The sequence below is a fragment of the Anomalospiza imberbis genome, chromosome 1, assembly GCF_031753505.1.
Source record: "Anomalospiza imberbis isolate Cuckoo-Finch-1a 21T00152 chromosome 1, ASM3175350v1, whole genome shotgun sequence".
Classification (NCBI taxonomy): domain Eukaryota; kingdom Metazoa; phylum Chordata; class Aves; order Passeriformes; family Viduidae; genus Anomalospiza; species Anomalospiza imberbis.
The window spans coordinates 147900208-147916244 of record NC_089681.1 but is presented as its reverse complement, the minus strand read 5'-3'; the positions used below and the strand labels follow the sequence as shown (position 1 = coordinate 147916244).

Here is a 16037-nt window from a genome sequence, read left to right as displayed (position 1 = left end):
AACTTTACAGCAGAGCCTTAGCAATGACTTTTCCATACTGTCCTGATCCCAGGCATGCAAACCTGGAAATAAAGGGAAGTGAAGGGTGTTTTGGCCTCCACAGAGCTTGGGCTTTTTTTCCCCTTGAACCAGGAAGTTGTTACAATGCTTTGATGACTCCAACTCCACAGCCACATTTATTGGTGCAAGTGAGAGTCCCCATCTCCCATCAGGGGCACGAAAAGAAAATCAAAACATGTCAGAATGTCAAAATAATGTACACATTATTGACTAGAGATCAGAGAAATAATTAAGACCTGCAAAGAGGGAGCAGCTCATGAAAGAGAAATATAGATCAGTCCTGATACAGAGGTAACACCAAGAGCTTTGCCATCAGTGGGGCTGAATGTGTCTGTGTCACCTATGAAGCCACCCTGTGAGGGATATGGGCTTCACAAGGACCTGCACACTGGAAAAATCCATTTCCTCACATGATGGGGCAGAACACTAGTGTAAAGGCCAGCCTTTTCCTTCCAGAAATCATCATACAAATTGCTTTAGTAACTAGCTACCCCTTCCCCATAGATCTTCCCTCCCTCCCTCCTCCAGGTCCGAAACAAACAGCCAGTGAGGCTGCAGGCATATCCCAAAATGTGACCGTAAAAGCCAAAGTCATGACAGTCCCATGACAAACAGCTTTCTGGAAATAAGACAGAGATTGAACATGTGTCCTTCCACTGCTTCCATAATTGCTACGTGGTCTGTCCTTGCTGCAAGGTCCTCCAGTCTCATTTTAGAGAAAGAAGCCAAGCTTTTTGCTCGGCTGGCTCTGCAAGATCTCTGCTTGTGCTTGGGACAGAGATCATTAAGCTGGGCAAGCATCAGGATCCTCAGCCCCAGCAATTTCAACAATTCACCCTTTCAACCCAGCTGAGTATCTGAAACCACTCTGAGATCTGTCTTGGCTGGGAACACATGAAAAATTGTATTTCAACTGCTTTTCTTTCTTTATTTCTTTAGGTGTGGTACAAAACCCACCTAAAAAGTGATTTCTCAGTGATTTCTTCTTTCACTTACCTTTCCTTTCTGCTCTACCTTGGTCTTCACAGATTCATCTTCAATTTCAGCTGCTTCATCTTCATCAGAGACATCCTCAGCCTCCAGGTTGTTGTTCCCATTGATGGGGTCCTCCTGCCTGCTCAGCTTCTTGCCTTTCACTAGGATCTTCCCTTTCAATTGCTGCACAAGGAGAAGTGGACAAAATACCTGGTGGTTAGAGAAGGTTCTGGCCCACCCTGAAAAAGCCCCTCAGCTGTAACCAGTGCTTTTACAGTTGCATCAGTGACTGGTTATATCCCAGAGACACAGGTAAAAATAAGTCTGTTTTTACACTGGGGCCCTGCCCAGCCTCTGAGACCACAAGCCATGAGTCTGAAAACCCCAGAGAGCCCAGTGATTCCCCTCTGCCATAGAGCTGACCATCCCCTCAACCAGACAACTTAAACAGTTGTGCTGGCAAAGACAATTAAAATATATTCCTTTTTCCCCCCAAGTCTGAAATGTTGCTCAACAAACAAGGCTGAGCCTGGAGGTCCGGGCTGCTGGAAGAAATTTGTGGCACAATTTTTGCCCCTCTGTGTGGCCTGATATTTAATGCACCCCTTGCTCTGCAGTGTGTGGTTATAGACCTGTGCACAACTCTGGAAACTGTCTGAGATCCAAGCAGGGACTGAGGCAGTGCAGCCTCTGCTCCACAGACATTTTAATGGGCACAGAGCTCCAGTAAACTCTGGACAGGTGCCTCATGCACAGCAGACATGGAATTTTAATACATTTGGCATTTTGCAGGTGAAGCCTTAGGGTGCTGACAGCCTCAGGAGGATTTCCCAGACCCTCTCCAAAGCCACCTCCTCTTCAGGGAACAGCTTCTCCTGCCACTGCTCTGATGGTACAACACTGAGCACAACCAACAGCTGGGTGCAGAGGGAGTCCAGGGAGCACCTTCTCTGTGCTGAATCAATTCTCTCCAGCCTCTTTCAAGGTTCACATGAAACCCCTTGTTGGAACCCTGGATGCTGAGAATTTCAGACTTTCTGTGCTGACAGCCACTGACCCCCAAGAGAACACTGCATTGACCTGAGGCCGTGGAGAAGCTTCCAAAATGGAATGACAGAACTGGGATTGTGGGGGTGGAGTTTGAATAGAAGTGTGTGATATCACAGGGTGGGAAACTTAAGAGTTTAAGGGTTTAGAAAATAGTAGTATATATAAACTAAGATAGAGGTTTTAGGGCAGAGGCTGCTCCTTCTTCTTCACCTTCTTTTCCATGGGTTTGGGTGGTTTTGTGTAATTGGATAAAAAAGTCCCCATTGCAGGCATGGGTGGTTGGTTATTGGGTTAAAAGTAAAAATAATTTAGGTTTCATTTCTTAATTGGACAGTTTATCCCTAAAAGGCCTTGTAGAGAGAGGGATGAGGCTCCATGTTTAGCTTGTTAGAGTGAAGTGCTGTAGAAGTCAGGGTTTGTGAGACTGTGACAGAGATAAGAACTAATAAACATCTGAGTCTGAACAAGAAATACCATCTCACACATTTAATCCTGACCTTGGCAAAAAAAAAAAACCAAAGAATCCCCAACCCCTCACCACTGATGCATCCTTTGCACAGGCCCTGGCTGTGGGGGGAAGGCTGGAGCCTGGACAGGGATGACTTAGAGCCCAAACAAGGCAGCAGAAATGCTTGGGACAGGGTGAAGCATTGGAAAAGGTGACTGGGGGTGATCTCCAGGTGTGTGGGTTATGCCTTAGAATCAAGAGCACCACTAGGCCTGGCAGCTTTGAGGAACAGGAGATTTGCTGCCACCTGGATGTGTTTGGTACTCCTGGCCTTTGTTATTCCAGAGTTATTCCAGAAAAGTGCTATCTTGGAATTAGCCAGCACAGCCCCTCAGTCTGTGTAGCACGTTCCCTTTTCCTCAGCAACACCCTATATTTACCTTTTCTGCAACAGCAAAAGCAACAAAACCCCACCACATTCAAATGACAGGACTGTGAAAAACCAAGAATCTTTTATAAAACAACACAGGCATATTCAAAGGCCACCATTCCCCCTTTGCACCCTTTGTGGGTTCAAGCAAATCGCATCACATTTTTATAGAGACCAGCCCCACTCCTCACCACCTGGCAAAGCTGTGGATGAAGCTGGGTTTGAGCAGAAATCCAACACTGGCACCTGAGGCAGCAGCCGAGAGCATTTTAATTCAGCTACCACAAATGAGCTGTTTACACTGGGGCACTTTCCCAGTCACTCAAAAGCTGCACTCAAAGGAGCAGTCAGAGCACAGCAATATCCTCCCCCCCATCCCCAGACCATCCTCCCAGCCTTCCAGGCAGGGCTGTGCTCTGCTTCTTCACATCCATGGCTGGGAGATGAGCCGGCTCATCTTCAGAGCCTGACTTCAGCCTGCTGCTCTCATGTCCCTTCCCACCCTCCTGCCTCAACACCCAGCTCTACACTGCTCTTCCACCAAAAAATCCAGTTCTGTGTGAGCCTTTAGGCTCTGCTCAGCACTTGGGATGGACAAACCTGGAAGGATTGCACTGGGGACAGTAAGGAGTGATCCCTCAGGTTTGAGCTTTTATATTTTTCACATTCTGTGCTGCTTTAGTGTGTACTTCTGAGCTTCATATTAGGGGATGGTGAGCTCTCTTCAAAGAGCAGGGAGACAAAACAATTCCTTCTCCATCTGGGGACCAAGGACAAATGATCCAAATCTCAGGCCCAAGAGCACAAACAACGTGGGCTGGAGAGCCCATGGGACTGCATGGGCTAAAGCTGGAATGGGACAATGAACTCCAATGTGCCAATGGAGCAGAGCTGATCACAGTGAGAGCCCCCGGGAGCGGTCATGCATTTTGGGACCATTTTGGGACCATTTTGGTTCATCTTGGGTGCAGCCCTGACTGGGCTCTTGTGCTGCCCAAGGTGGATCCATTGAGGCCTTTTAATAAATCCCTACTTTATTCTTTAGCTCTGTCCAGCCTCTGTTCCAGGTCAGCCTTCTCAGCATCACTCCCATTCAGCCTGCACAGCAAGTGGGAGGTGCAGTTCCTGGCACAGACCAATCCTACATGGCTGAAGAACATCAAGAGGGAAGGCACAGCAACACAGCCTCCACTGTGTCTCCTCACCACAACCCATTCCAGAGCTGCCAGCAGCAGGTCCTCAGTGCTGCTGTTATCCTATCTAGCCTGTGGTTCCTCTGGGAAACCTTGGATATGGTACAGATGCTCCCCATGGGCACAGGACACTGCTCCTACACCTACAAGGGAGAGCAGGCCATGTGCCACCTAACTCAGAGGAGATCCATTTATTATTTGTCAGAAGAAAGGGTGAGACTCACCCCAAAGAGAGGCATTTTCATCCCCATTTCCTGCAAAAGGTGCTATCCTGTAGTAGCATTGCCATGAATCCCCCCTGCAGAGGAAGCAAAGTCCTAAATCTTGAGAGTTTATGTTCTTTACTGAGGTTTTAAATAAGCTGATATAGACAGTCACAAACACGCATGTGCCCTTGCTCAGTCTCTCCTGATTCCCCTTCATGTGATATTAAATATTTCTAGCCTGAGGCAAAAGACACTCAGCACATCAGTTCAGCTCTGTTGAGCAGATCCCTTGTCTTAGGAGGAAGCAATAACTGAAATACTCAGTAAATGTTCTCCATGTAGACCATAAAGCCATTCCAACTGTCTGTGAGAAGCCCAAGGTGGAGTACAACCTCAGGAAAGGCTACAAGGACATTGGACTCCACTGAGAGCACACAGTGGAGTGGCTGCTGGAACAGATGCAACACTTGTCCTTCTTCACATGCCCTATAAATGGCATTCCTTAGTCCCCCTGAAGTGGAGCTCATCTGCTCTCCCACCTGAACAAGCTCAGCTGTGCAGATGAAATGGTTCTGACACTGGGATAAGGAAACCATCTTAAAGGAAAGCACTGATTTTATCAGAAACAGCAGAGCTGTAATGAGCAGAGGATTTTAAAAGATCTGCATACACAGGTTTATCCTACCTGAAAGCTTCCAGCCCCTAGGAGCAACCTGAGAGCCACAGCAAGGTCTGAACTCGTTTTCATCTCAGTGGGAATGGAAGATTTGTAAAGTGATCCATCTCAACAAACTTTCTGTGGCTTCAACACCTCCTTTAGAGTCAACAGAGAAAACCAAACACTCCCAGGGTGTGATTCCTCCTCTGTTTGGACAAACACTGGGAGGAGGTGGACCACACCTCCAACTCCTCTGACTGTTTCTCCAAAGGAGCCCTAAGTGAAGTGCTCAGGTACATGGATACACAGGGTCTGAGCACTGCCTCCTGACACACATCCCACTCTCAGGATGAGGATATGCCCCTCTGCAGACTTCTGGAAGCTGTGAGGAATAACATGTTCCCATTCATGAGGAGATGTGCAGATCAGATGCACTAACTGGTGTCACATCTCCATCTGTGCACGTCCTTCAGCTGCAAACTGAAGTGTCGCACCAGCAAGGAGTGGCACCAGAGGATGACGAGAGTCTCCAGGAAAGGGGAAGAAACACGTTACTGAAGGAGGTTTTGGAGCATTGAAGGAAACTCAGATCAAGAACTTCAGGCAAGAAGATGCACTGCAGACAAGACTGACACAAGCTTGGCTAAGGTTGGAGAAAGAGAGATGTGCAGATGGATCTGAGGCCACATTGACACGAAATGTGTGGGTAATGCCCAAAGGCACTGTCCTCATAAACGAGGAATTCCAGGAACAAAGAACTGTAGGGGTTTCAGACACACTGGATACACTGAATAGTTCCAACACTGGGAGCAGTTTTAGTCTCCTTCTAGGACTGTGAATTTGCAGCATTTCTAGCTGGGATGTAGGGACAGGGCCAAGGGGCCTGGCAGAACCCTGGCAGGGATGGGACAGAAGGGTAAGAACCCACCAGCAGCAGAGGATCAGAGCACCAGGATCAGCTCCTCCCTACAACCCTGGTGCTGCCTGGAGCCTTTATGTGTTTTTTTGGCCTTTCATCCAACAGCCTTTAATTCACTATTGGGACCTAAAGACAGCAGCTTGGGGGAGATATTTAGATAATCTGTGTAGCCCACCACTGCTCCTGAATGGAGCCGAATAAATCAGATTCCTGCCCCGGGGCTGTGGTGTGAATCGTTAGCACAAATCCAAACCGTGTGTCAATCTTCCTTTAATTACTAACCTTGCCCTGCTGACACAATCGGCAGCAATCCTTCGACTGTTTATGTTTATAGCCTCCAGCCCTTTGCCCAGTGGCAGATCCCACCCTTTTCCTGATATAAAAAATACCTTGTTGTCCCTGGTTTCCTCATGTCAACAAGGGGGAGAGAAGCCAAGAGGTTCCTGGTTTGTTTGTTTGTTTGTTTTTCCCTCATGTTTCAGTTTCAATCTATTTTACACTCGAAAAAAATCAACATTTCAGCCCTTTGCACTGTCCTACTTCAAAAAGCAGGAAAGCAGAGGAAAAGTACCAGAAGGAAAAGGAGAGGTGTTTCAGCATTGGCAATTTTTCTCTGTTTAAACTAAACGGATCAATCCCTGCAATAGAGCACATCAGCCCAAATCCATCCCCTAGGGTAGATCTGGGCATTGTGTTCAGCAGGGGCCAAGTGTCTTTTTGGCAATCAAAATCAGCAGGTTAGATGAGCACAGGCATGGAAATAACATCTTTGGGAAGTTGGGGTCATCTCCTTCCACTCACAAATCACACACTGCTTTGCTTGGTGTTTCTCCTTTCTTTCATCATATCATTGCCATCAGCTGAAAAGCCATCAGCAGTTTTCCTGATCCTGCACCAGGATAAATAACAAGTCAGGAGGGGACACTGAAGACATATTTTTCCAACTCAGTAAGTGCCTGCAAAGATTGATCTCTGTGCTGGGAGTGTCCTCGCCCTGGGAGAGTCACTTCTCCCAGTGGAGGCACCTTGTCTGTGCCAGAGCCAAGGTCCTGCTGAAGCAGCAGCAGTAAAAATTACAATTCATCCTAATTTATTGCCCTGGTGCTTAGAGACCAGCCCAGAGCAGCTTCCCTCTGTGCCAGGCATTGTATCAAACGAGGCATGACATTCCCAAACAAAAGGGGAAAGTCAGAAAGGGAAAGCAGATAAAGGAAGAGGGAGAACTAATATAGAAGATATTCTGGGCGGATTGTTTTCCTCTCCTTTCTCCCCTGCTGACTGCCAGCTTTATCTCACCCACAAACTCCTCCCAGCTCTGACTAGGCATGTTCATCTAATTTTTGGAGAATGAGCAAAGAAATGCGATTTAAAGGGAACTGCAGCTAACCGTACAGGAGTCTGCTCCTGCAAAGTGCTAAGAAAAACAGAAATAAAGACAGAAAGCAAGCACAAACCACATGGGTGGAAAAAGATTAATGTTTCCTTTTGGCTCCTGTTTTGGAGACATATTTTTCATATCAAGATTCCATTTCCAGTTTTTGTTGTCAGCTAACGATTTCTAATGATTTCTAGTGGTGAACCACCGTTGAGTGCTGTGTATCTCTTTCCTCTTGCAAGGCCAGGGCTCAGCTCCCAGCCTGTCAGCTGCCCTGATTCCTGGGAATAAAAGGGGCATCTCTAGGCAGCCTCCTGCTTCCCTTTTTCCTCCATGGACATCTCCATCCCCACCAAGCCAGGCCATTCCCAGTGGCTCCCCCAGGACACTCTCACTGGCCGGACACTTTGTGTTTAACACACCTTCAGGCTCCTTGCAGTGGTTTTCCCCTTGAGTTTTGAGCTTCGCACTCAGCAAGAAGAAAAACTTCCCTCTTGTCCAACCCTCAGAAGGCAGGAAGTGCTGGAGTGGCCTTGCTTACCTCTGGGGAGGGGAACTGGGATTTGTTTCCATCGACTGGGGCAACCAAGAGCATGTCCTGCAGGATGGTGGTCATGTGCTGGGCCATGACCTTCTGCTGGTCCACGCTGCAGTGGTTCTCCAGGGAGATGATGACGGGGTATGGCGAGGTCTGGAACAAGACAGCAACACACACCATCAGTGAACTCTGTGCTTTCACCAGTCTACAGCAATTGGTATGAACTCCATTTCTCTGGGAATGAGTGTGTCAACAGGAGGGGCTGATGTTCTCCCAGAGCAAGGATTTGTTAAAAATGGAATTTGTTAAAAGTTTAACCGTGCAGTAGTTAACTCAGACCTGTGCTGATGCCTTCCAGAGATGATGGTCCAATGGAGAAGGCACCAGGATGGGTCAGGATTGCCTCTCACCGACTTTCTGGGGCACTCCCTGTGCCTCTATTCTCTGCTTGCACTGTGGGCCAGAGCCTTCCTACTCACCTTCAGAGGAAGGACTGGGAAGGGGGCTTTGAAATCACAGGGTTTGCTCAAACCCTTGAGTGATATCAATCCTTCCTCCATTCCTTCATAGGCTTGATCTGGTTCCCTGTGCCCCCCATATCATTTTGTGTGCTGAAGACATTGTCGTTATTGTCATTGTCACTCCTTTATGGCCCCAAACAAAGCTTGGCACCAGCTCCCAAGTGCACTGAAGGAAAGCAGCAGAGTCCAGTGAGTCTGGACAGACCTAAGATTTTCTGAAGCCTGGTGCCGTACAAGACTCCAGCCCTGTTCATCCCTTTCAAAGCTGAATAAAAACAGTCCTTCACATCCAAAACATGCACTTGGGTTCCTCTAAACAAGAAACAGACCCTGAGACATCAAAGCCACACGAATCATGGGCTTGCTGGCGTTTCCCACCAGGTATGCTCAAGATTACGAGAATCATTTTCATTGTAGTGGGGTCCAGGACGCAGCTGTGCTGGCACAGGTTCAAACTCATCCGCAGACGGTGCTCTCCCTGTGCAGCAACCCCCAGGGATGGATCTCTGGCGGAAGCAGAGCATGGATGCTCTGACAGAAGGACACATCTTGTCCCCATGAGGTGCAGCTGTCATTGCTTCTGCTCTCTGCTGGGAGGGAAGAGCTCTACTGCCAGTCCTGGGTTGTGCAACATGAGAAAAAGTCCCTCATCCTTACTTTGAATGCATAGTTCTTGATGGCCTTAATGACATCGCTGAAGAGGATCTTGGAGGTGAGAGTGTAGCCGTGATAAATGACAGGCTCTGAGTTGGGGCCATCCCAGCAATCCAGCTCCACACAGCGACAGCCTTTGGTCAGGGCTCTGGAAACAAAGAAGGGACCTGGTTGGGTTCTACACCTTCTGCTCCATCTCCAAGTGAGGGTACATCAGGCACAGGTGCTGCCTGGGAAGACTAGAAGGAAGTTCAGGAGCAAGGGAGAAGAAAGGAGCTTGGAAAAAACAGGAAATCAGATAAAGGATGGGATCAGGTGCAATCAGTGTCAGCAAAGAGAGCTCAAGGTTGAGCAAGGAAAGCACAGAAGGATCTGAGAAATAAGGTAGTGAAGTCCAAGGTAGAATTATCCAAAGAATAAGACATAGTGAGTGTCAGATGAGAAAGGACACTTATGACTGTGCCCCAAGTCTTTCCCCAGAGATGGTGAAGAGAAAATCAAGAGTGGCTGCAGTAGAAGAATGACAATCAGCCTTAGAAGCCAGGTCACAAAGCTTAGATTACATGATTTCCTCATCTACATCTGATATGACATGAGGGATGAATCTTCAGAGCTAGGAGAAGGGGAGGGAGGGAGCTATGGGAACTCCACCATAGCTGAGGAGATGCTGAGGGCCAATTTCCTAAACCAAGTCTAACCAAATTTCCATGTGAAATTACTACCTCTACATAGCCATGCTTCTATTTCAATTTATTTTCAAATGCAGATTCCCCCCCATCTACCTAGGAGGTGATCTCGTCTCTTTTACAGTAATTCCCTAAATATTTCAGATCACACAATTCCTTTAACTCATTGCAATAAAATCACAGAAAGGTTTGGGCTGGAAGGGACCTTAAAGATCATCCAGTTCCACCCCCTGCCAAGGGAAGGGACAGCTTCCACTAGACCAGGTCGCTCAGAGCCCTGTCCAATCTGGCCTTGAACACTTCCAGGGATGGAGCATCCACAGCATCTCTGCGAAACCTGTTCCAGAATCATGGGATTTCTTTTTTTTTTGGTGCAACCCAAACATACATCTATAATTTTAAGACTCTGTAAGATGAATTCAAAGAGCTGCTGAGAAATAACTTGTGCCAGATTTCACTCTCAACACTTTTGACCTTGTGACTCCAGTCAGCCGTTGCTCCTGAGAATGAGGTAAGTCATAAACCAAGGCAGAATTGCAGCCATTGAGTGGCTCACAAGGAAACACTGTCTCATCTGATAAAAACAAGGAGTAATGCAAGGTGGGTGTGCAAACTACTGAAGGTCACTGCACCCATCTGGCCATGAGATGCTGTTAAAGGCAGACGTGGGCAACACCTAAAGCTCTGCGCAGGGGTGCTGTGGGAATATCTGAGATGCTAAAAAGGCACCAGGTGTAAGTTCTCCCGATCACTCACCCTGCTCATATCCCACCTCTCTTTTTTTTTTTTTTTTTTTGATTGCTCCAACTAGGACTCTCCAAAATAAACCCCAGCATGGTTGTGGGGACAGTCCCTGCCTCTCCCAAAGCAGTACAGAGCATAAGCCCATGACACTATGAATCGTTTTGGCTCCTCCCAGACCTGCAGCTCTGTCCCAGGAATCTTTCCATCTTGTAAGCTCCTTGCATTCTCCTGTGTTATATTTTGGGGAATGTGACACCCCCTCAGCATCACGCTTTGAAAACACCAGGCCAGAGGGCTGCAATCCAGCCTCCATGTGACTGCAGATATTTTATGCTGCTTCCAAATATAGCAATTATACATCCTACGCTCAGGTGAGCACCAGATGAGACCTAGGTCAAAGAGCTGTGAAAAGGAGGGCACAGCCAACCTGGTTTGGAAAGAGATCAGCCAGGAAACATGGGCCAGCCCATATTACCTGGTCTGGGGGAAGATTGCTTCTTGATCCCTTACATCCATCAACACAGACACTCATGTCTTCTGAAAGAAAGAGGTTAACCTCCCAAACACACACAAACACACACATTCTTTACCTGATATAGGCCTCCGTGCTGCTTGGCCCTGTGATCTGGTCTTCCATGAGATAGGTGTTGTGTGAGGATGACACCAAGTAGTGACTGAGAGGTTGGGTCATGTCCTGGTAAACTTTCCGGTGGGAGGGGTTGAATATGTTCCCCTCATCTGACAGGAGGTACATCAGGAAACCATCCTTGGTCATGGCGTTGCCCCTCTTGGCTGCCAGGTAAGAAACAGAAAACCCCACACTGAAAATGAGATGCCACCAGGTCATGCTACCACCTTCACCACGGTGCCTCTGCTCTCCAGGAGATCCCAGAGGCAAAATGTGCTCCCCAGGCATTCAGTAAAAGCAAAGACATCAATGCTCTCCAGACAAGGATGACACCTTCAGCTGCCTGAAAATGCTTTTAAAGCCCCTTGCCAAGTACAGCTTTTTATGACACTTACGTGGCTTTTTATTACACTTTACTTGTCCTTGATAACATCTTAAAAGTGTCAAAGACAGACCTTACCTCATCTGTCTCCAGAGATTTACAGCACAAAATCTCTGTTTGAGCATTTCAAGGTTTCTTTGCGCCAACCCAGAGAAGCTGTCAGACGTCTAAACACAGCCAGATAAATCCTGTCTAGATTATCCAATGAAAGACATGATTTGCAAAGATGAAATACAAAATTACTCCCCATTATGAGGGACTGAACTCGATCTCAGTCTAATCCTAAAGCCTGACAGTTGCAAAGCCTCATCCCTCTCCTGAAGGAATAGCAGGATAGTAGAAAACCAGCCCATGACTCTGAGTTGGCTCTTGGAACACATCCTCCAAGGTGCTCCAGACTGATGATTCACCCACAGTCTGAGCAGACAGACATTCAGTGTCTGCCTCCTAAACAGCTGTCACCTCCTTGGCCTCTACTCAGAGATCTCATCTGCAGATGGCTTTACAGGTGCCCACCATCAAGGGCATCTGCCTCCACTCCAGCTTCTGGAGAACACAAATATTGTTACATTATCGGCCTTGAAAAGCCACATGAGATCTTGGCATCTGAATAACCCATCTGAGTCTTTCTCTCAAGATTTTCATCATGCTCTAGTCAAACCTGTATCAATCCCTTTTTCCTGCTGTTCAGTGCACCCAAAATAAAACTGAAGCCAGAGATTTCCCAGCCTCTCCTCTCCTAGAGTTGTTAATGTTCCCCTAGGAGAGCGGTGTTTTAGAAGCAGCTGTGGGGAGAAAATAATGCACATCACTGCAGGAAAAAAGCAGCAGCAATGCAATTCATAGTTCATCAAAAAAGCAAGATTTTTTAAGCAAACCAGCCAGGGTTTTCAACCTACCTCTTTCGTTGGGCTCATATCTCTGAATTAAGGCAGGGGCAGCAACAACAGCATCTTCTTCCTGCTGCACCTCATAGAGAAACCTCACCAGGTTCTGGCAGGACATGAACCCTTCTGGGTCCGAGTACATTTGGAAGATGCTGTCTATTTCCTTCCTTTCTGTCAGTATCTTGTAAAATTCCTCTATCTCATCATCCTCCAGAGCCTCTGTTTTGGACTTGTCACAGTGCTGTAAACGTAGAGGGGAGAAGGAGTGAAAACCTTCTTTCCTTCTGGCATAGGCCAGCCGTAATCTGCACCAGGGCTACACAACGCAGAACACAAAATAATTGCAAAGAGTTACTGGCCAGCCAGTGAGGAGCACGTGGTCAATGACAATGGTTCTCATTGACAAGGCCAACAGTCATAAAACAGTTCCAGTTATTAGTATTTATACATTATCAGTGTGCTCAAAAGCACCAGCCTTGAGTTCCAGCACTTGGTGTGCTTTGGGACAGCTCAAAATGATCCAAGCACAAATCAAGGGTCAAAAGAAATGTAATTCTTAATCTCAGGGGGAGTAAAGGGAAACAACTGACTCCATTAAATAATGATAGAAAGTATAGCAAAAAACCCAGGAAATTAAGTGAAAAGAACCCTTCCTTTGACCTTAGTGGCTCAGACCTCAAGAGGCTATAAAGACTCACAATAGGGCTGTTTGCAAAAATGCCATCAAAAACAACTTTAAACCCCCACAACTGCTAAAGATGTGCATGTTTAGCCATGAAAAAATCCACCTCTCCATGGAAATTTTCCATTCTCATCCAAAACCTGCCACGTAACAAAATCCCCACAGATTTCAAATCAGATATAATCTTCCCACAAGGAGCTGTAATTCAGATTCTCCATCTTCCTCTGGGGTTTGAACTTTTCCAGTAGATACCATCTGTGACAGAGCACCACAGCCAAGGACTTGATTGACCATGAAAGATGGGGAGCTTGAGAGATACATGTTAATGTCTTCATCAAGGACACAGCTTTTCCGATAACATTTTTTCTAGTTTATTTTAAATACTCCCAGGTTCAATTTTTCATCAGAAACAATGTTTTTTATTTTCTGTAGCAAATCCTGATATTAATTTTGTTGTTTGCTCCTAGCAGAATTCTTCAACTTGTCAAACCAGAGGAATTAAACTGCTTTCCATCTTTGATCCCCTGTGATAGAGCTATTTTCCTGTTTTTTTATGATGAAAATGCCTTAGTTTAACCAGTAATCACACTAATCTCAACCTAGCTCTGCCAGTGATCTCAGCAATGGCCACAGTGGCTTTGGCAGTGTCCCAAGATGATAAGGAGGGACCTTCATGCCCTGCAAATCTTTCACTATCTGTTGAAGGAGCAGATATAAAACCAAAGAACATTACCATAATGCCTAGCATTTCACAAACTGAAGTGACAGAAAAAAAGAGTTCAACTTGTCCTGACTTCAGAACCTGCTGGGTAGAAGCTACAGGCTCATCTCAGGGATGGGACAACCTGTGACACGCTCAGCACTACAAACAACTCCAAAATAGGTTTGAGAGTTCAAGAACTGCCTTTTCCTCGCTGCCTTCCATGTCTGTGATCCTGTGCTGTGGCTCTGGCAGATCCCTCAAGCTAAGCTGAGCATGATGCTTAGCAACTGCAAAAGGAATATAAAGAGGGAAAGCAGCTGGTGGAGACAGCAGGGATGTTGTGAATTACAAATGTTCTTTTCTTTAAGACATGACAGGGAAAATGACAAGATATTCCTCCTAGAAAACTGGCATTTTAAGTGGTGTGCCTGGGGAAGTTTATTCATTAGTTGCCATTAAAGGCTGTGATGAAAACAAAGCAATAGCACTGGAATCAGAGTCAAACTCCGGGACAGATCAGATGCATGGTATAAAAGTGGGTGACTTCTGCTTTGGCTGCAAGAGGTCCAAATTAGAAAGAGACTCTCAACCCAAAATACTGTGTTTTACCTCCCATGTACGCATCACAAGCCATGACTTCTGCAGGACCCTTGGCCTGCCAGCAAAAACACCTTTCTGATGCATCAGAATGAATATTCAGGTTGAAATGAAGTGAGCAATGACAGGAGCTTTGCATAATTTCTGGTTGCTTTGCAACACGTTTTACTCCCGTGTCTCAAACCTAAATGTGGGCACAGAGCCACGTGATGAGAGGCAAAAATAATGTGAGAACATGCCCTGCAGCCCCCACTTGAGCCCCTGATCACCCTTCCTTCCTGTGACTAAAGGAAGAAAAACTCTCTGAGACAGAAAAGATCACCCTTCAATAGGCTGTAATGCCCTAGTCCATCTAAGCTGAGGCAGGATGCAAACTGAAAATGTAATTGCTTTAAGAGCAACACAGACCCTTCCTGGAGGCAAATCAGCCCTCAGGAGATCTGAATTAACCTCCAAAGAGCCTCTCTTTCCAGTGGCTATACGGGAAACTTAACAATTGCTTGCTTAATGATGGTACTTCAACGAACTCCCTGCATTTCCACGGGTTGAATCAAGGTTTAGGAATTACTCCGAGTCTTTCAGCAAAAAGGATTAATTTAATCAAGTTTCCTCTCCTAGAGCTCCCTTTTAACTATTGTGACGGTAGAAAAGGTCCATTAAATAAGAGGAGACTTAGGTGCCTCTAAAATAAAAAGAAAGTAAAATTAAAAAAAAAAAAAAAACAAACCAAGGGTGGTTTTTTCAGGTTGTTGATGTGTGAAGATGTGGGAGTGATTCATCTCCTGTATGTGAGATGTATCCTTTAGGATGAGGAGATTCACACCCTGGTCCTTACTGGCTTCACCTGCACAGACTGCAGAGGAAGTGTTGGCAACTACTTCCAGTTGAGACATGCACCTCAATCCGTGGATTCCCAGCCTTATTTCCACTCTTCCAGGATCTTCCTGGGCAAGGATAAAGGATGGGATCCACCAGACAGAGCAGGCAGTACAACTGGAATGTTCTGTGAGCTGAAATTCTTTAAGATGTGCTGATGACCTGCCCCCTGATTCCTGAGGAGCTGTCTATAAAGAGAGATGTCTATAAAGCAAAGACAAGGAAACTTGGACCTCCTTTGGGGGAAGGCTGCCAGCTCACATGGAGGAGCAGAACTCCTGCCCACTGATCAGAAACCACCTACTGATCAGAAAAAAACACTTCTGAAACTGCACACACATTAATTCAGACAGGATGGAAGTCTGGAAATTATCCAGATGTTTTATCTCCCCTCAGCAGGATGGATTCTCTAGAGAGAAACCCAAAGCTTAACAACTGAGAAATTCTCATCCCTTTCTTATCTTCTGATAGGCTCAGCCAGCAAGCTGAATCTTGAGAATTTAGAAGTGTACATCCCTGACCAGATTAAATATGCCTTGGGAGTATTAAATCAATCAGATTAGTCCAGGCTTGGGTGCAACACTGTGTATCTATCATGAATCTGGAAAGGCTTTTTTCTTAATTGGCACTTCAATTTTTTTGTTTGTTTGTTTACACCTGTCACTTTGCCCCCTGCCTTTGTCTGAGAAGGCGAGGTTCTGGGTTCACAATTTTATCCAAACAAAATTCAGCCAAACTTAGGCATTGGCATGCAGCTGTGGCTAACAAAAGTCCTGAAATCCCTGGGACATCAACTTTGTTTCCCTTTTTCTTGCATTATCTATG

General features: G+C 46.3%; 1 protein-coding gene across 3 annotated transcripts in view; it reads right to left on the bottom strand.

Moving 5' to 3' along the window:
• The window catches only part of PLCD1 (phospholipase C delta 1), a 55226-nt gene that overhangs the window by 6431 nt on the left and 32758 nt on the right, over nucleotides 1-16037 (bottom strand). For all 3 annotated transcript variants that reach the window (XM_068175558.1, XM_068175559.1, XM_068175556.1), the window contains exons 5-9: nucleotides 12367-12595; nucleotides 11048-11249; nucleotides 9031-9175; nucleotides 7856-8005; nucleotides 1057-1218 (exon numbers count right to left, since the gene is read on the bottom strand). In XM_068175558.1, coding sequence (XP_068031659.1) covers nucleotides 1057-1218; nucleotides 7856-8005; nucleotides 9031-9175; nucleotides 11048-11249; nucleotides 12367-12595 — 888 coding nt within the window. The remainder of the gene's footprint in view (nucleotides 1-1056; nucleotides 1219-7855; nucleotides 8006-9030; nucleotides 9176-11047; nucleotides 11250-12366; nucleotides 12596-16037) is intronic.